Source organism: Oryctolagus cuniculus, chromosome 5, assembly GCF_051225735.1.
Source record: "Oryctolagus cuniculus isolate XC-2025 breed Fujian yellow rabbit chromosome 5, ASM5122573v1, whole genome shotgun sequence".
Taxonomy (NCBI): Eukaryota; Metazoa; Chordata; class Mammalia; order Lagomorpha; family Leporidae; genus Oryctolagus; species Oryctolagus cuniculus.
The window spans coordinates 140,077,113-140,097,281 of record NC_142871.1 but is presented as its reverse complement, the minus strand read 5'-3'; the positions used below and the strand labels follow the sequence as shown (position 1 = coordinate 140,097,281).

General features: G+C 51.2%; 1 protein-coding gene across 4 annotated transcripts; it reads left to right on the top strand.

Annotated features, from left to right (window-relative positions):
- The first annotated feature begins 2,632 nt into the window (after positions 1-2,632).
- Positions 2,633-19,606, top strand: LOC100355869 (E3 ubiquitin-protein ligase TRIM39). 4 transcript variants are annotated; one of them, XM_089334344.1, is made up of 11 exons: positions 2,633-2,772; positions 4,667-5,126; positions 6,601-6,696; positions 11,040-11,270; positions 12,416-12,438; positions 12,987-13,102; positions 13,800-13,984; positions 16,954-17,054; positions 17,135-17,217; positions 19,203-19,328; positions 19,469-19,606. In XM_089334344.1, exons 2-11 carry the CDS (start codon positions 4,674-4,676, stop codon positions 19,564-19,566), a joined length of 1,512 nt encoding a protein of 503 aa, XP_089190470.1. In that variant the 5' UTR covers positions 2,633-2,772; positions 4,667-4,673; the 3' UTR covers positions 19,567-19,606. The 4 variants fall into 4 exon arrangements, with proteins under 4 accessions (XP_089190470.1, XP_089190469.1, XP_051711735.3 ...); XM_089334343.1 differs by lacking the exons at positions 16,954-17,054; positions 17,135-17,217; positions 19,203-19,328; positions 19,469-19,606 and adding an exon at positions 7,983-8,067 and having other exon boundaries at positions 13,800-15,865; XM_051855775.3 differs by lacking the exons at positions 16,954-17,054; positions 17,135-17,217; positions 19,203-19,328; positions 19,469-19,606 and having other exon boundaries at positions 13,774-15,865.
- The last annotated feature ends 563 nt before the right edge of the window (positions 19,607-20,169 follow it).

Sequence of the window (20,169 nt, the reverse complement as noted above, 5' to 3'; positions counted from 1 at the left end):
AGGCAGGCAGCCCCTTATAGGGCAGGCCGTCCTGGCTGCCACACAAGTTTCTCTGCTTCTTTCAATAAAGCTTCTTGCCTCACTCTTCTTTGTCCATGTGCCTCGTTCTTTATGGTCACAAGACTAAGAACCCAGCAGAGAGAAGCTGTAACCCAGAAGACTGCAACACTTGACACATCCCGCAGAGACAAGCAGTGACCCAGCTGCAGAGGAGAGGCTGTAACACAGAGAGCTGCAACACGAAGAGTTACAACACAGAGCGCTGTACTAGGCGAACCCTGACACGTCTGAAGAACCCAGTCAGCCGCCCGCACTGCGGCGGAACAGGTCAAGTCTCTGCCTGCAGCGCCGCTTCCGACCCGGCTGCTCATCCTCCCATCCAGCTCTCTGCTGGGGCCTGGGAAAGCAGTGCAAGATGGCCCAAGTGCTTGGGCCCTGGCTTTGCGTGGGCCCAGCTCTGGCCGTTGCTGCCATTTGGGGAGCGAACCTCTTCCTTTTTCTGTCTCTCTCTGTAATTCTGCCACTCGAATAGGAAAATAAATCTTAAAAAAAAGAAGAAGAATCCAGCAAAATGAAGAATCTGCCACATTTCTTGGGCAAGACACCTACCAAGCCATTGAAGAGGCACACGCCCACTGCCATTCCTTCAACACTGACAACCTGTAACATTTTGTTGCAACTCCTGCAACATTTTGACACAGAGGGAAGGCGGGGCAGAGAAAGGGATCTTCCATCTGCTGGTTCAAACCCCCCAGTGGCCTCAAAGGCTGGGGCGGAGCTGATGGAAAGCCAGGATCCCGGAACTCTATCCTAGTCTCTCCCACATGGGTGGGAGGGGTCAGGGACTGGGCCATCTCTTTCTGCTTTTCCAGGCACATTTTCAGGGAGCTGGATCAGAACGAATCCAACGCTGGGGCTCCAACCTGGACTGCAGGAGTTGCAAACTTCAGCTTAACTCTCCGATGCTTGATCGCATTTCCTGCAGAAAGAGAGTCCCTGGCGCCCGGGATGAGAATTTAAATCCCGCATGGTGTCAGACCACTTCCTCTCATCTCGTTCAATCACCATTCTGTATGCCTCGTGTTGGGGGCCAGGAGGGAGGCGAGCTACCCGTTCTACCCGCAGGGTCACAGCCCTGCCAGTCCCATGACCCCTCCCTGACCAGTCCCTTGGCCGGACTCATCACCTCACTTCCCCCTCCCTGCAAACTCGCACATCTGCAAAGCGTCCAGCAGCAGGCGAGCATGGGACGATGAAACAAAACCCTCAAGTCCCCACACAAGCACCACGGAGAGACGCGAAGGTCCCGGCTCCAAAGGCGCAAAGCAGGCTCCTTGGCTGTCCCCCGGTTTGTTTAGCCAGTGTTTACCCGACCGCAAGGCCAGCAGCGGCGTCGCGGCGCCAGCTCGCGAGGCCGCCGCCCCGGGGAGGGAGGGGGAGAATGTCCAAAGGGCTCGCAGGCAGGGCCAGGGCAAGCAGCCGCTGAGGCCCGCCGCGGCGGCGAGAACTCACCTAACCCTCGCACCAGTCAAAGGCTACACCTCGACCGGTCGGAAGTGACGTGCGGCGGAGACTTGCGGGGCCGCCACGTAACTGGCCGCAGCCTCCGCGAGCCGCCGTCTCCCCGCGAGCCGCCCGAAGAGAGGGAAAAGCGTGGCTGAAAGCCGACGGCCCGCCTCGGCGACTCCCAGACCCGCACAGCCCCCGCACAGCCCGGGCCCGCAGCCCCCGACCGCACAGCAGCGCGGGCCACCCCGCCGGCCATGGGCTCTCGGCGCCGCACCGCGCGCATGCGCAGCCCTCGTCCCGCGAAGGGCTCCCCGGGTCACCCGGCCGCCGCCGCCTCAGCCACCTGCCGCCGCCGCGGGGGCCTCCGTGCCGCGGACTCCGCCCGCCGGTGCTCCGCGCCGGCCCCGCCAGGCCCTCCCGCAGCCGCCCGCCGACCCCCGGACACTGGCGCTGACTCGCGTCCCGGAGCGCAGCGGCTTCCGCTTCCGGCGAGTATTGTGTGTCGCGCCGCGGGGCGGGGGCGCGGGGAGGAGGCAGGAGGCAGGAAGCGCTCCGGCGGCTCGGCGCCCCGCACTCCCGGACCCGCAAGCCGGGAAGGTAGGTGCCGCCCCGCCGCCGCGCCGGGGGCCGGGGGCCTGCGCCCGCCGGCCAGCTCCGCACGCCGCGTCCCAGCGCCCCGCGACTGCGTCACCGGCCCCCCGCGCCTCCGCCCGCCTGGGCCCGGGCGGGCGCCCGGCCGCCCCGGCGACGTCAGCGCGTCCGGCGTTGCTTGGCTACCCCGCGGTTCCCCCGGCCCGCTGCCTCTCGCCTTCCCGGGCGCAACTCGGCTGCGTCCTAGCGGCCAGCATCCCACCTCCACGCCACACCTCTTCCTCACCTGGACACGCGTCCCTCCCTGCCACGCCGACCACGACGTCTCCTCTCCGCTCCTGGCCGATGCCCCTGCCCGAGATCTGGCGGGAGAAGATGGAGACGCGGGGGGGACGGAGTTTCGGACGCCGCTCGGGAGAGGGACGCCAGGTGGGACCTGGAACGGCGATGGACGCGAAAAGCGGACGTCCCTGAAGTTTGCCCTTGTACGGAGACACGAGGAATGGAGGGAGAGGAAGGATGCGCAGAGGCATCCAAGGCCTCACTGCGGCTGTAGCTCCGAGTCGGCTCCATTTTTCCCTACCCGTTTGCCCGTTTTTCGTTCGCATCACTTCTTGGCCCGTGTAGATCCATCCTGGTCCCTAACTGTGCATACAATTCAGCTCTTCACAGGTGAGGAGGCTACAGAATTTCTCGAAGACTGGGGAAGGGGCAGGGTCACTGGTCAAAGTCGCGTTCTCATAGGTAGAGAAAAAAAAAATCTGATGGAACTTCCCCCCCCGCCCCCATTTGGAGGGAGGAAGTTCAGGTGCAAATAAGTTACCAGCTTCCACTCCAAATTAAGCACTTTTTATCATCAGCATAGGCAGGAAAAAATCGTTAACCTAACCCATTACAGGGCCACTTCTCTCAGCAGACAGGCCTACCCAATTTCTTAAGTCCCTTAGGGTGGGGCCTGGGGGGGGATGTAGAAAGGATTATGGGTGTAGGGAAACCAACTTACCTGTAGATGAAAATGTTGCCGTCTTAAGTCTAGAATGGAGCAGCTTTCTGTTGGGGTAAATCTCCCGGATGCAATCACTTGATTGCCTCTTTTCCCCTCTAATTCCTAACCACTTCAAAAGAAGTAGTTATCAGTAGCTATTTGTTTTAAAGATTTATTTTTATTTATTTGAAAGGCAGAGTTACGGAGAGACAGAGAGAAAAAGTCTCCCATCCGCTGGTTCACTCCCCAGATGGTCATGACAGCCAAACCTGGGCCAATCAGGAGCCAGGAGCTTCTTCCCAGTCCCACTCAGGTGCAGGGGCCCAAGGACTACTTGGGCCATCTTCTACTGCTTTCTCAGGCCACAGCAGAGAGCTGGATTGGAAGTGGAGCAGCCAGGACTTGAACTAACCCCCATATGGGATGCTGGCACTGCAGGCAGCAGCTTTACCCGCTTCGCCACAGCACCAGCCCCTCAGTAGCTACTTTGAAAGGCTCCAGTCCCCGCTGAATATTCAGACTTGTCAGCTCTCGTTTCAAGAACGTATAGGTCTGGACTCAGTAACATACACCTCATGGAGTTGCAGATTCCAAATTCAAACAGATAGCAATGAGATGTGTGAAACATTTCAAGAGGGAGCACACTTCCTCTGGGCTTGTCTGACAAAAGAATGATTTCAAATTTTCCTGAAAAAAGGAGATTGCCACATTTGCCTCATTAAATTTATTACCCCGTGAGAGTGGCAAAGAATCAAGCTTGGGCTCCAGTGGACTATTATGAAATACTTCTGTAACATTAAACTCTAAAATATACATAACTTAAGAAGTCTTCATGGCCGGCTCCGGGGCTCAATAGGCTAATCCTCCACCTTGCGGCACCGGCGCCGGCACACCAGGTTCTGTCCCAGTTGCCCCTCTTCCAGGCCAGCTCTCTGCTGTGGCCAGGGAGTGCAGTGGAGGATGGCCCAAGTGCCTGGGCCCTGCACCCCATGGGAGACCAGGAGAAGCACCTGGCTCCTGCCTTTGGATAGGTGTGGTGCGCCGGCTGCAGTGTGCTGGCTGCGGCGGCCATTGGAGGGTGAACCAACGGCAAAGGAAGCCCTTTCTCCCTGTCTTTCTCTCTCACTGTCCACTCTGCCTGTCAAAAAAAAAAAAAAAAAAAAAAAGTCTTCATTAAGACTTTGAATTTAAATGACAGTTTTCACTCTAGAAACTCCTCTCATCTGTTAGAAAAGATGTGTCACACTGGGATATGTTGGACTGGAGCTATTAGTTCTAAGATTCAAGTCTGATGGGCTATAATTAAAGGGAAGCTCTGTCTCTGGAAAGAATACAGAGGTAAGAGACAAGAGACACCGGGAGTTGTGTCAGTTTTCTAAAGAGAAAAAAAAAATAAGTTGATGACTGGGAGTTTTAGAAATAGAGAAACAAAAGGCTAATTTTAGGAGAAGATGTTGCATAGAAAGGGCTAAATCTGGAGTCAGTTTTTAACCTGAGGGCAGATGTAAGGTAGGGGATGCAAAAAAAAGTTAAACCTCCAGCTAATATGTTTCTTCTCTCTGTCGGCTTCGCATCCACAAGTCAAATAATGGCAGAGACAAGTCTGCTGGAGGCCGGGACCTCTGCAGCCTCCACAGCTGCAGCTCTGGAGAACTTGCAGGTCGAAGCAAGCTGCTCTGTGTGCCTGGAGTACCTGAAGGACCCGGTCATCATCGAGTGCGGACACAACTTCTGCAAAGCTTGCATTACCCGCTGGTGGGAGGACCTAGAGAGGGACTTCCCTTGTCCCGTGTGTCGGAAAACCTCGCGCTACCGCAGTCTGCGGCCCAATCGGCAGCTAGGCAGTATGGTCGAAATTGCGAAGCAGCTCCAGGCCGTCAAGCGGAAGATCCGGGATGAGAGCCTCTGCCCCCAGCACCATGAGGCCCTCAGCCTTTTCTGCTATGAGGACCAGGAGGCCGTGTGTTTGATATGTGCAATTTCCCACACACACCGGGCCCACACTGTTGTGCCGCTGGATGACGCCACCCAGGAGTACAAGGTGGGCAGCCGGACCTGATGCCGAAACAGGGAAAGGAAGGGAAGTGTCAGAGTGAGACCCTCCCTGCGGAGAGAGCTGTACACTTCTGGGGGCAAGGTTGTGTCTGCCCCTCCCCTTGGAGCTACATACCCAGGATACGTGGGTCTGCAACTGCTGGTCCTGAGATTCAAGAAGCGTGGGTTATTAGGAGGAGCAGGCTGGACAGTAGTTACAGGGAGCCCTGTTTCCTTTTTTTGTTTTTGTTTTTAAGATTGATTATTTTAAGGCAGAGCTACAGAGAGGCAGAGAGAGAGAGGTCTTCCATCCACTGGTTCACTCCCCAGGTGGCCACAACAGCCGGAGCTGGTCCAATCTGAGCCAGGAGCCAGGAGCTTCTTCTGGGTCTCCCACGTGGGTGCAGGGGCCCAAGGACTTGGGCCATCTACTGCTTTCCCAGGCCGCAGCAGAGAGCTGGATCAGAAGTGGAGCATCCGGGTCTCGAACCAGCGCCCATATGGGAGATGCTGGCACTGCAGGTGGCAGCTTTGCCCACTACACCACAGTGCTGGCCCCTATTTCTAATAAGAGTTTGCAGAGGAGAGACAACAGACTGGGGGTTGTATGTTAGCTTTTTTAAGTGTCTGGTCAGTCGTCCTTTACATGCAGAGCAGTTTTGAGAAGGACCCCAAAATTTCTTTCCAAGTTTTGCCACGCATTTGAGTTGTACGGGTAAATGTCAGTATATGTGGTTTTGGAATATGCCATATTTTTCATAAATGCATGAAACCAGTCGGAAAGATCAGACTTAAGAAAAACCAAAAAGAAATCTGGTTTCTTCGTGCTGCCACCCTGCTCGGAATGCTGTTTGTTTTCCATTGATACTGGGAGTAGGTGACATCTGCTGGGACTAATAAAATCACCAGACTAAGCTGAACCAGTCTGTCATTCACATCTCCCAGATAGTGAACGTGGCATCTGGTTTAACTCACTGCTGGGGCATGGGATACCTGTTTGAGTAATAGGAACTAGAGATTTTAATGTCTTACCACTCTGTCACATACTTTGCTTAATGTTAATGAAATCTTGGGAATCAGATTTCACGTAATTGACAGTATAAGTAATGGAGTGTCTTGTATTTGTAGATGGTTAGATTTGGGTGGGAAGACAGAGGTAAAGAAAGGTATCAGCGTACAAAAGGGATCCTCAACTCTAATAGGCAATTGCCTGAGTAATAAAATGGACAGAGTTGGGGAAGGACATAGAGGTGGTGACAGGTGGACGCCTGTCATAGATCAGCGAGAGGGAAGTTGAGTGATCAGGAAAGATGGTGGAGATAGGTTGGGGGCAGGAAGAACAATCAGTAGTAGGCAGTTAACACTCAAATGACAGGCAGGGAGAAAGAATGGAAGGTGGACAGGGAGCAAACAAATGAGTTAACCTCTGAATAATATCCGACCCCAGATATCACCTCTCTCGCTCCTTCTCCACCCTCCAGGAAAAACTGCAGAAGTGCCTGGAGCCCCTGGAGCAGAAACTGCAGGAAATCACCCGCTGCAAGTCCTCTGAGGAGAAGAAGCCGGGGGAGCTCAAGGTAGAGGCAGGCCGCAGGCCCACCTGGCTGCTCTGCAGGATAGCTGCCCACAAGGAGACGAGCCACACTGTGTTTCATCCACCAGTTCTGGGGCATTGAAAAATGCTGTTCACACAAAAAATGAGAGCATTTTATTGGGCTTTGATTGTACTTCCAGTAAACATTATAGTTAAATTGCTTGTCATGAGTTCATAGTTCATGCCCACTGATCTTGTTGGTTTTTTGTTTTTGTTTTTGTTTTTTTTCTAAGTAAGGAAGGAAGCCATCTACTACAAATGCAGGGACAGGGGTTTCTTGGAGGGGCTGAGGAGCGGAAAACAGAAAGTTCACTGGGGAGGAAGAGGTGGAACTGACCAAGAGCTCCCAGTGGCATTAGGACCACATTCTTGTAATTAAAGTGCAAATCTGTTAGAAGATGTTGGTTCAGTGCTAGAATGTCTTTCTCCAGGGGTAGGATCCTGTCCATCTTTAGGCAGAGTGAAAGCCACTTCTGTAGCCTTTCCTGGCCCTTCAAAATTAACTCTTATTTTTTTACATAATTTTGCATCTGTTTCAAAGCATTGCTTTATTGGTAGCATGATATTTTGGTTATTCCTGTTGGACACTGAATAATTATTAGTAGTAGCAAAAATATCAACTAATATTGACTCCTATGCATTGATTCATTAGGTGTCCATGACGTTTCAAATTTACAGGATGGTTCTAGATCTTAGAGAGTTGCCCAGATTGAACAGGACAGACCTGGGATAATGGGACATGGAGGAAGCTACAAGGTGAGGGTAAACTTAGATATTCTGTGATATCAGTGCTGTCACCCCAGTTCACACAAGAAACAGAACTTGGATAACTGTCTAGCCCAAGACCATATGGCCAGTAAGTGGCAAAACCAGGGATACTGGTTCTTCATGAATCACTAAATATTTATTCAGCTCCTGGGAAAGGCTGAACAGGGATGAACCAGATCATGGTCCTTGCCCTCCGTGAGCTTAAAGTCAGTGCAGAAGATAGACAGTGACATGGCACAGAAAGCACAGCCATAAGCTCCTGAGAAGATAACCTAATTAAAAGCTTCCAGAAGAAGTGATGAGGATTAGGAGTTGACATTTAGAGAGCGCTGGAAAGCGAATGCGAGTGTTTTACTAAAGAATGGCATTTCCACAGAGAACAAGTCTTGTGGCCTTAGTGCTTCATACGTTTCAACAAAGCATGCATGTGAGATTTTAAAGCTTTGAACTAATTTTGGTCGTAGAAGTGAACTTTAAAAAAAGTTCTTTGTTCTTTTGGAGGACTCCTGAGAAAATTAAAACAAATGAAACTGAAGCTTATTCCCAGTCATTAATTTTCCTCTTCCTGCTGATCACCTTCTTAAAGGTAAAAGATGGATGTGGAAGTAGAATTTTTTTAAAAAAATCTTCTAAATACTTAAACCAGAACTGTAGTGTTATTTATTTTGAACTTTTTTTTAAAGCTTTTTATTTATTTGAAAGAGTGACAGAGGAGGAGAGACCCAAAGAGAGAGCGAGCGAGCGAGAGTGAGAGAGTGTCCATGACCTCTTCCATCCGCTGATTCACTCCCCTAATGCTCACAACAGCTGGGGCATGGGCCAGGTGAAAGGCAAGAGCCAGGAGCTCCATCTGGGTGAGGGACCCAAATACTTAGGCCATCATCTGCTCTCTCTCAGAATGCACATTAGCAGGGAGCTGGACCAGAAGTAGAGGCAAGTGCTTCCATCCCAGGGACTCCCATGTGGGATGCTGGAATCTCCAGGTGGCAGCTAAACCCACCTAGCTGTAATGCTGCCCGTTTTTTTAGATTGCAAACTATCGCCTCAATGGTCCTTGAAATGGCCACCAACATTGCTTTTGAGACCATTTAAATTCTGCCACCTTGTCCCTCAGCCCCACCCACCTCTTTGCCTCAGTCCTCTTTTCCAAAGTTTGTGGTTAACTGCTGAAATGAAAAATTATAAATAACCTATCTATGTAATTTTGAAGAAACTGACAAGTCCAAATATAATGTCATACAGCATAAAAGTAACTTATGATAAAATCTGGTGTGTACATATTTGGGGCAGGAATACCCAGGAGATCCTGTGGTGCAGTTATATACTTGAACCCATATGTGGCATCATCAGCAATGCAATAAATAGAAAATCTAGCCGGCGCCACGGCTCACTAGGCTAATCCTCCGCCTTGTGGCGCCGGCACACCAGGTTCTAGTCCCGGTCGGGGCACCGGATTCTGTCCCGGTTGCCCCTCTTCCAGGCCAGCTCTCTGCTGTGGCCAGGGAGTGCAGTGGAGGATGGCCCAAGTGCTTGGGCCCTGCACCCCATGGGAGACCAGGAGAAGCACCTGGCTCCTGCCATCGGATCAGCGCGGTCATTGGAGGGTGAACCAACGGCAAAGGAAGACCTTTCTCTCTGTCTCTCTCTCTCACTGTCCACTCTGCCTGTCAAAAAATAAATATATATATATAAAGAAAAAAAAAAAAAACTCCTACTGCTAGACCCCACACTGAGTGTGGCCTGAGCAGCAGGATTTAAAAAAAAAAAAAAAGAAAAAATCTGACCAGGCCCCCCAAGCAGCCAAGCTCTTGGTAACATGATTTTGCAAAATAATTACATTGCATAAAGTTCTAAGAACAGAATATAGTTTTAGTAAGTTGTATTTAGGGACCATAATTCCAGTGTATTAAACTGTGCTAAGAATTACTCTGTGAAATACAAAAATGATGTTCAAGTCCAAGCCTGCATTTTTTACACACACAAAAATATTTCCATTAAAGGACAATACATTGAAAATGGTACAAGACAGGTCACTGTGCAGGGTTGTCTCACACACTGAAGGAGTGCCAGCAGCCTTGCCACAAGTGCCCAGTGCAGGTGTTGTGGCATAGCAGGTTAGCCTGCCACCTGGAACAATGTGCCCGGGAGGCAGCAGGTGGTGACCCAAGTACTTAGGTTCCTGCTACTCAGGTGGGAGACCCTGATGAAGTTGCTGATTCCTGGCTTTGGCCTGGCCTCCTAGCCTCAGCTGTGACAGGCGTCTGGAGAGAGAACCAGCTTCATTTAATTCTCTGTGTCTCCCTCCCTCTCTGTCACTCTGCCCTCTTTTATTAAAAATTCTCCCATTTCCAAAATGCACTCACAGAAATAACAGCTCATTAAGAACAAATATGGAGTAAACAAGGAGAAGGGGTTATGAGTTTCTAATAAGGGGAGCCTTTTTGCTTCCTGTGTTCCGTGGTCATGAATCCTGAACATCTACCCATATGTCACCCCTACGCTCACACATGCCGACACCCATGCATGCCGTCAGAGCAAATGAGAAAGGACATTCAGCTGCAGCGTGCACCTGCGCAGGCAGCCGTGGAAGCACATAGGTAGTCAGCCTCTGCCGGAAACTGCGTGGACATCAGAAGTGCCAGGCTTGTGAAGCCCACCCTGGCGTTCGTCCCCCCTCCTCCACTTCAGCCCTGCCTTCAGGCCCTGTCCACTTCCTCTTTCCACAGGCCCAGTCTGGCTGCCCACTTTGCTTGGCTCTTGGGTTGGTACCTCCCCCCAGTCACAGGACACTCGGCGCATACTCTTGTGAATACGCAGAAGAGAGGATTGCTGATAACCCTTGCAAAGTGCTGTGGCTGGTGTTTGAGGATGATACCAAATTTCAGGAATGCTAGAGGTGTACTTGCATGTGCCGGTGTAGAGAAAGCAACTAATTCACCAACTTTTGGAACCTGTTCCAGGACGGGAACTGCCAATTCTCTGAAATGAATCGAAACTGTTTAACAGGTTTAGCCCTGAAATCTGCATCTGTATTTCATAACCTCTCATTATTAAACTTACTGATTCTGATACTTTTCCGATTGATTTTCTGGTTTTTTTTTTTTTTCCTCTTAAATGCCTTGCAATATACAAATGATGACAATTTAGCTTTCCAGGATTTGTTCCTTCATGTTCTTGACGAGAAATTCAGAAGTTGGGGGTAGCAGAAATATCTCTAATATCTATAATAGCAGACGTTGGCATATTGAGTACTTATGTGAATATATTTTAGTAAAACATAAAAGTACTACTATTTTAGATCATGAAGAAAATGAAAATACTTTTAAACGTTGATTTTTTTTAACCTCCCCATGTTTTTCACTGTCAAGTTTTCAGTGGGCGTGGCAGGGATGGAGTCATTCTTTCCAGAAGGAAATTGCACCCAAGAGAAAGAGGGGTGTCCTGTGTAATGGTTGTCAGTGACTCTGGAAGTCTCTGCTGAGGTGCACACATGGTGGGCAAGGGGCCTCCCCCTGCCCTGCCAGCCCTGCTGACATAGCGTCTTCCCTCTCTCCCTAGAGACTGGTGGAGAGTCGCCGGCAGCAGATCCTGCGGGAGTTTGAAGAGCTGCACAGGCGGCTGGATGAGGAGCAGCAGATGCTGTTTGCACGACTGGAGGAGGAGGAACAGGACATTCTCCAGCGACTACGAGAAAATGCTGCTCACCTTGGGGACAAGCGCCGGGACCTCGCCCACCTGGCTGCAGAGGTGGAGGGCAAGTGCTTACAGTCGGGCTTCGAGATGCTTAAGGTTCGACCGTTGCCCCTGCATAGCCCCTCAGGTCGTGCACAGTATAGCTTCGCACAGCCAGTATGTCAGCCTGGGAGGCTCGCTCTTCCACTCTGCTTCCCTAGATCCAGTCTTTCCTTCCAGACATACAAGGATCTCTTCCTACAGAAAGTCCTCTGATCTCTCCCATCCTTTCTAATCATGGTCTTATGTCCTGTCAACAATTATGTACTTAATTTGTACCCAAGGGGGAAAAAAAATCACTTTTTGAAAGGACAAAAGTCATAGTCTGAATAAGTTAAAAAAAAAAAAAACTATGCATTAGAAATTTTGTGAAACCAGTTACTTTTAAGTCCTGGATTTTGAATCACCTAGTGCTGAAGAACAGAAACATAGCTTAAAGGATACTTGTAAAGAATACCTTGCTTTTGATATACCAATGATGCCTCTAAAATGTTTGAAGTAGTGTTATTCTCTTAAACAGATAAATCGTATTAGCCAGGCTGTAGGGGACATACTTTTTATCTTAGATATCAGATTACCAGCATTTGAATCATTGAGGCTTCATTGTACATTTATATGCATGTTGTGTATTGCTCGGTATTTATTATTCCCGTGTTCTTCATGTCTGTATGTTCTGCTTTCCACATTAAACTGGAAAATCCTTAAGGGGCAGAGATTTGTCTTCTTTGTCTTCTGGACCCCAAGTATTCTCAAATTAGGATTGGCACGCAGTTGTTAATGTTCATTAACCAGTGCTGGCTGGAAAGAGTGGTTTGTTTTGTGCTGCCAGTCAGAATTCTCTGTCCTGAGATCCTCAGGGAGACACAGTGTGTGGTTGGTACTTGGGGCACAGAGTGAAGAGCAGACACAATCCCTGTCCCTTGCAGGGAGCTCCCAGTGAGCCTGAGGAGCAAAGACAAACACCAAGAAACCATTTGGAAGTGATTCAAATTATCAAGCTCCACAATGACCAAAAGTTGAAAATGGGGATCCAGTTGGGAGAGAAGCTCGGATGCCCCTGGAACTCTTCACCCTGCACTGGGACCTCAGTTTTCTCTGGGCCTTTTTAGAGATCTAGAGCTTTGGGGAGGAGGGGAAACCTTTTGCCTTCAGGACCCTTGAATACCAGGACCAATATTGCTTTCTTTTCTCCTTCCCTCTAGGATGTCAAAAGTACCCTGGAAAAGTAAGTGATTCTTAAATCTCTTTGAGTGAGTTAGGGCTTGTCTTAGATGCTGGGAGTTCAGTAAGGAGTTGGGGGAATAATGAGGGGAAAGTCATACAGGCTGGGCAGGATATGGGAGAAGGTCCAAGAAACCAGTTAGGGAACAGATCATCAGGACTAATAATCCATTTTCCCCTTTGAGCATCAGGACTTCCTCAGTAAGAAGAATGATAACATAGAAACAGGTTCTCCTTGCGTCTATTGGTAAATTACGTCCAAGCAAGATGGCAGGAGGAACGGGTTGGCGGAGCCAATGGGCTTACCCATGGGCATGAAATATAAGACACACCCCTTCCCCCCACCCACCCACCACTGACCTTGTCAACATAAGAATCTGTCCCGGGAACCAGTGGCTCTCTGTGGATTGGCGAAAGGAAGCAGTTGTCTTCAGGGAGGAGGGGAAAGTGGGAAGATGGAGTTTTAGTTTCTCCCTAAAGATGACAACATCTGATAGCCGCCTGGCTTCAGCTTCCCCTAACCTTGCCCTTAATCTCCCCATCCCCTCCTAGATGTGAGAAGGTGAAGACCATGGAAGTGACTTCAGTATCTATAGAGCTGGAAAAGAACTTCAGCAATTTTCCCCGACAGTATTTTGCCCTAAGGAAAATCCTTAAACAGCTAATTGGTGAGTTGTTCCCAAAAGGAAATTAGCAGAGGGAATTGCCAGAGAGAACAAAGTCTTCAGACCCTACTTTATGTGGGCTTCAGTTATCCCGTCTCTCTTCATTCACACACCCATCTTCACCCAACTTTGAATGTCACCCTGAGTCACAGAACTCAAAATGAGAAGAAGCCTTAGGTATCACCTACTCTGAGATCCACACTTTTCTAAATAGAGACTTGGAAAGGTTAAATAGTTTGCCCAGGTTGTTAGATAGGGTGGCCGTCTAAAGCTAGGATGAGCTGAATAGTGAAAGGATGTGTCCTTAATATTCATGCAAGGAAAGTGGTCATTAACCAGGACAGCTCTGGGAAAACACATACACCTCACCCTATTCGTAGACCATGTGCTGTCTTGCTCTGTATCTTTCTTAACATAACACTTTCCTTCCTGGCCCTCAGACCATGCCTTGCACCTCTCTGTACAGAGCAATAGATGATGATGTCGGAGGGTGACAGGGAGAGTGGGAACCTTAGAGTGGTCCCTGCAGGGTCGGGATGAGAAGGGTAGCCTTCATTCTCCCCTCCCTCAGGAGACGCCCTGGGTTAGAGAGGTAACTTTTAAGGGACCAGGCTCTGTAGAGGCAGGCTGGAAAAGTGAGGCAGGGACATTTAGCTATTCCCATCCTCATCTAGCTCCCCACTCTGGCTTCTCCCGCCAGCGGATGTGACCCTGGACCCCGAGACTGCTCATCCTAACCTAGTCCTATCAGAAGACCGTAAGAGCGTCAAGTTCGTGGAGACAAGACTCCGGGATCTCCCCGACACACCACGGCGTTTCACCTTCTACCCTTGTGTCCTGGCTACTGAAGGTTTCACCTCAGGTCGACACTACTGGGAGGTGGAGGTGGGCGACAAGACCCACTGGGCAGTGGGTGTGTGCCGGGACTCTGTGAGCCGAAAGGGCGAGCTGACTCCACTCCCTGAGACTGGCTACTGGCGGGTACGGCTGTGGAATGGGGACAAATATGCAGCCACCACCACACCTTTCACCCCGTTGCATATCAAAGTGAAACCCAAACGGGTGGGCATATTCCTAGACTATGAGGCTGGCACGCTGTCTTTTTATAACGTCACAGACCGTTCTCACATCTACACCTTCACCGATACCTTCACAGAGAAACTTTGGCCCCTGTTCTACCCAGGCATACGGGCCGGTCGGAAGAATGCTGCACCACTTACCATCAGGCCTCCAACAGATTGGGAGTGACAGGTTGGGACGCGGGAGGAATCGGGGTGAGGCAGGGTCAAGAATACGGGCCTTCCTTCCTGTGGCCTGCGGGAACGTCTTGGTGTCTGCCTGGTTCCAGTTGTGAATCATCTCAGAGAAACACCGTGGTTTCTAAGATGCTTTGTGTGCAGGAGTGGGCAGGCCCGGGCTGCAGTGAGAGCACAGCTGTGTCTCCCTCCTGACGGTCAGGATGGGGAGCTGGTTCCCAGGGGATCGTCGACCCTGGCGCCCACCAGGTTTTCTGTTGCACAGGGAGGGGTTGGAAAGGAAGGAGAGGCTTTTATGGAAACAGAGTCAGCAGGAGGTTCTAATTTGCTCAAACTGGAAGAAGAAGCAGAAACCCCCCCAGGCATCTTCTCATGGGGTTCTTCGACCCAGAATAGTCTTGTTTCCTAAGGAGGATTGCAAAGGTCTGTGCACCTCTTGATTGAAGGAAGATGAGTGACAGCTGCTGTCATGAATCTGAAGTTGAGTTTTTTTGTTTTTGTTTTTTGTTTTTTTGTTTGTTTGTTTTGTTTTTTAAGAGCAGAGTCTGGGATCAAGAAGGATATAGAAGGAAGGTCAAGGAAGGAAACTAAAAAGTCCTAGAGACTAATGAAAGGGAAGGAGATTCGATCAGTCTTCTGTTCCCAGGTTAGGGTTGCCATTGTGATGAGGAATGGCCAGAAGTCGTATAGGAAAAAGGAGGAGGTGAGAAGACAGGAGAACCCAGGTTCCCGCCTCAGCCGTCCGCAGAGCTGGCTTACTGCTGGCTTGCTCGTGGTGGGTTGTCTCCAAGAAGTCACTGCCCTCACTCCTCTCCAGAGGCGAGTTGGGAGAGAGCCTGTGAGACACGCCTACCCTCTCACTGTTCTCCCAAGGGGACAGGGAGAGGCAAGAGTTGGGTGTCAGAGGGAGGTAACTCTGTCCAAAGCTCTGGCCTTAAAGAATGTTCCTAAGTGGCTGCTCCCAAGTTGTCAGCCTTGTTAGCTGGCAGTGTCCAAGCCAGAAAGGAAGAAAGGTAAATGGAGTCTTTCTCACCCTGAGGACAGGTGAGAAGCGGGCGGTGTGTGTAAGAAAAGGCCAGATAGCAACTTCCTTGGGCCTGTGTGCGTCTGGCCTGGTATTGCTGTTCACACAAGGCAGGCTTTGGCTTGTCTGTTGCCATCGTTCACCCTTTGCCATTCCCCTTTTCAGAGAATGTAAATCATCTTAATGTTAGGCCAAAACAAACAACCAGTAGGGTACATAAGTGATCCAAATAAAGAAACAAAAAAACAAGGAAAGCAATGCATGCCAAACCAAAACACAACGTCTTGGATTATCTGCTGCTTGGGTCAATCTCCACAGAAGACCAGGACAAGAAACTGCAGTTTATCGAGGGCATTTCAGTTCTACCACCTCAGCAGGACTGTGTCCACTCTCCTCCTCTTACCTTTGTGCCTTGACTGTGGTTCTTTGTGGCAGGATAACTCTGGTTGGTAAAAATTATATGGAACAAAGGATCCACTGAAGTGACCTCTGTGTTGTGTGGTAATTTGGCAATGGCTTTGTGTTGATGGGTGTTCAAAACGCATGCTCCTGGGCCTCCCCCTCTCTTTGTTCGGTCAGGGCCTGTGCGGGCCTAGGCATCGGCATTAAACTCACCTGAGTCTGAGGACCCCTGCAAGACATCCCAAGTGTCAGCCACTTTCCTTCCCCTGAGCAGGAGGCCTGGTCCTCTGTCGCCTGGTGGCAGGGGCCCCTAAAGGAGAGAGGCGGCTCACCCTCTCCTGACCTGTGCTAGCCGCTCATGCACATCCTGCCCACCTCATGTTTGCGTTGTGCAGCTGGCGGCCACCGAGAATCAGGTGAAGAATCAGGTGAACGGGATGGCAGACAGAAGAAACTGGAGGGAGAGAAAGGTCAGGGTGTGGGCTGGGGTGGGGCTGCTGCTGACAGGTTTCCGCGCTATACGGCAGGGGTTGGAAACTGTTGGCACAAGTGGGGCTCACCTGGTGTGTTAACAGCACCGTGTAACAAGCACAGTGCGTTTCCCGGGTGGGTGGAAAAGAGAGTAAGTTGTGTTTTCGCGATCCTCACCCTCTTCACAAAGCTCGTGGGCCCCTATGGCTGTGTGGACATGTAGCCTCTGTCCCACCAGATCTAGGTGTCTGCCTTCGGCTTAGGAGACTGGTGCGCAGGTCTAGCTGGGTATACCCGGCTGTCTGTCTTAGACACCGGTCCTCTCTCGTGAAAATGTGTAGCACTTTTTAAGATCCTCTCCCACTCCGATAGTCGAACCGTGGGCTTGCGGAAGTCTGGAAGGACTCCCAAACTCCAGAACGGACTGAGGGCTTGGAATTGCCCACTCAGGGTGCTGGGGCGGCCAGCCGGGGCGCGGGCCCCGTGGGACTACACTTCCCAGCAGGCCTCGCGCGGCGCCGTGGGCGGGGCTGGAGGCGGTCCTACGAGGGCCGGCACTGCGCCCATGGCGGGCCCGGTCAAGGACCGCGAGGCCTTCCTGAGGCTCAACTTCCTCTACCAGGTGAGTCCCGGCCAGGGCGTGCGGAGGGACGCGGACCTCGTGCGTTCGGCGCCGAGGTGACCCCGCCCCGCCCGCCCAGGCCGCCCACTGCGTCCTTGCGCAGGACCCCGAGAACCAGGCGCTGGCCAGATTCTACTGCCACACTGAGCGGACCATCGCCAAGCGGCTCGTCCTGCGTCGGTGAGACGGGCGCGCAGCTGGCGGCGGGGGAACGCGGGCCGTGGAGCGGGCGGCCGGACCACCTTTGCCTCTGCCCCCAGGGACCCCTCGGTGAAGAGGACCCTCTGCCGTGGCTGCTCTTCCCCGCTCATCCCGGGCCTCACCTGCACCCAGCGCCAGAGACGTGAGTGGTCCTGCAGGATTGCGGGCTTGGGGGCGGGGGTGGGGGTGGGGTGGGGGCGCCTCTAGGCGGGGGTCGGGCTGAGGAGCAGTCTCCAGCTCTGAGTTAAGTTGCCGACTGCACTGGAACAAACTAGGGTTTGGAGTTCGTTTTTAGGCCCCACCTGTGCGGCAGACACATGATGTTGCCGTAAGAGGCAGCCCCACCTGTGCATAATAACGGGTGGCATTGGGTGTCGCGTAGGACACCGTTCCACTGCCACAACCCAGGAAGTTGTCTCTGAAATTACAGCCTGATGGATTAAAGATCCTAGCAGTTAGGGCAGTGTAGAAAATGCCAGTGATGGAGAGGCTCAACAAAGGGAGCGAGATGGGCGCTCTAGGCACGGGGGAGGATTCCATGATGAGGGGGTTGGTGGTGCTGTAGAAGTACAGGAAGCTGGAGCTTGAGGTAGCAGGACAGGACAGGGCTGAAGAGGGAAACAGGCCAGGGCAAGACTCTTGTTAGAAGTTTACAGTGTGGTGGTCCACACTGTGGCATAGCAGGTAAAGCCCCGGCCTGTGCTGCTAGCATATGCCAGCATCCATATGGACCCAGGGGAGTCCCCGGTGCTCCACTTCCTCTCCGGCTCCCTGCTGATGTGCCTGAGAAAGCAGTGGAGGATGGCCCAGGTGCTTGGGCCCCTGCACCCACGTGGGAGACTCCGAGGACTGTTGGGGAGTGAACCAGCAGATAGAAAATAGATAGAAAATATATCTCTCCCTTTCTCTCTCTCTAACTGCTTTTCAAATAAAAAAAAAATTTAAGATTTATTTATTTATTTGAGAGGCATAGTTACAGAGAGGCTGAGGCAGAGAGAGAAAGAGAGAGTGAGGTCTTCCATCTGCTGGTTCACTCTCCAAATGGCTGGAACTGCACTGATCCAAAGCCAGGAGCTTCTTCCGGGTCTCCCACACAGGTGTAGGGGCCTAAGGCCTTGGGCCATCTTCTACTGCTTTCCCAGGGCATAGCAGAGAGCTGGATCGGAAATGGCACAGCTGGGGCTCCAACTGGTGCCCATATGGGATGCCAGCACTGCAAGTGGCAGCTTTACCTGCTATGCCATAGCACCAGCCCCTCAAATACAATTTTTAATTCTTTTTTTTTTTTTTAATTTGGACTTTAAAGATTTCTAAGAAATGGATAAAGCTGTGCTGGGGCCTCACTCCATCATATTTGCATATAAAGTGGAGGTAGGGGTGGAATTCCTCCTAAAAATAGTAAAGGCAAGGCTGGTCTTGTGGCATACAAGGTTAAGCCTCCACCTGCTATGCCAGCATCCTGTATGGGCACTGGTTCGAGACCCAGCTGCTCCACTTCCAATCTAGGTCCTTGCTAATGTCCCTGGGAAAGCAGCAGAAGTACAAGCACGTGGGCCCTGTACATGGGCACCCACGTGGGAGACTTGAAAGAAGCTCTGGGCTCATGGCTTACGTCTGGCCCTTGGGGCCAGTGTCCAGGGAGTGAAGCAGCAGGTAGAAGATCTCTGTCTCTCCTCTCTCTGTAACTCTGCCTTTCGGATAAATTTTTTTATTTATTTTTTAATTTGACAGAGTTATATACAGTTAGAGAGAGAAACAGAGAGAAAGGTCTTCCTTCCATTGGTTCACTCCCCAAATGGCCGCTACGGCCAGCGTTGCGCCAATCCAAAGCCAGGTGCTTCTTCCTGGTCTCCCATGCAGGTTCAAGGACCTAAGCACCTGGTCTATCCTCCACTGCCCTCCCAGGCCACAGCAGAGAGCTGGACTGGACGAGGAGCAACCGGGACTAGAACCCAGCGCCCATATGGGATGCTAGTGCCATAGGCAGAGGATTAACCAAGTGAGCCATGGTGCCGCCCCTCAAATAAATTTAAAATAATAATAATAATAATGGAGGCAAAACTGGTTGCAAGAGACCTTTTCTTCTGCTAAATTTAGCACTCTTCCTTTCTCTCACTTTCATTCCAGGCTGCAAGGGACAGCGCTGGACAGTCCAGACCTGTCTAACATGTCAGCGCAGCCAACGGTTCCTCAATGATCCCAGGCATCTGCTCTGGGGAGACCGGCCTGAGGCCCAGCTGGGGAGTCAGGCAGGTGAGAGGCGGTAAAGAAAAATGGGGACACCCATTTAGGGGTGGGGGTGGGGCTTGGAGAGTTGAAGAAGAGACATGGATGGGTTCTGGTGGGTGTCAAGAGCCACAGTCTCAGAAAACCAATTCTGCTCATCTACCCAGATCCCAAACCGCCACAGCCTGGGCCAAACACAGCCCACTCCGACCCAGCCCACCTGCCTAAGGAGAAGGTGCAGGCCCAGAGCTCCAGTCACCAGTGAGGGATTCACCCCGCATTCTAAATAAATAAACTTGATCCTAGCTTCCTTTGTGTGATTCTGTTCCATGGGTATTTCAACTCCTAATTCCATTTTCCTTTTTTGGTCTTTTTTTTTTTTTTTTTTTTTTGAAAACTGTCTAACCTCTTTGTTTTTTACCATCTTTGTATTCCATCCATGAAGAGAAATCCTGATTTTTTAATTTTAAAGATTTTTTTGGGCTGGCACCGTGGCTCAATAGGCTAATCCTCTGCCTATGGCACCAGAACCCTGGGTTCTAGTCCAAGTTGGAGCGCCGGATTCTGTCCCGGTTGTTCTTCTTCCAGTCCAGCTCTCTGCTGTGGCCCAGAGTACAGTGGAGGATGGCCCAAGTCCTTGCGCCCTGCACCCCATGGGAGACCAGGAGAAGCACCTGGCTCCTGGCTTCGGATCAGCGTGGTGCGCTAGCCGCAGCGCACCAGCCGCAGTGGCCACTGGAGGGTGAACCAATGGAAAAGGAAGACCTTTCTCTCTGTCTCTGTCTCTGTCTCTCACTGTCCACTCTGCCTGTCAAATAAATAAATAAAAGATTTTTTTTTGTTTGTCTATTTGAAAGTTAGAGTGATA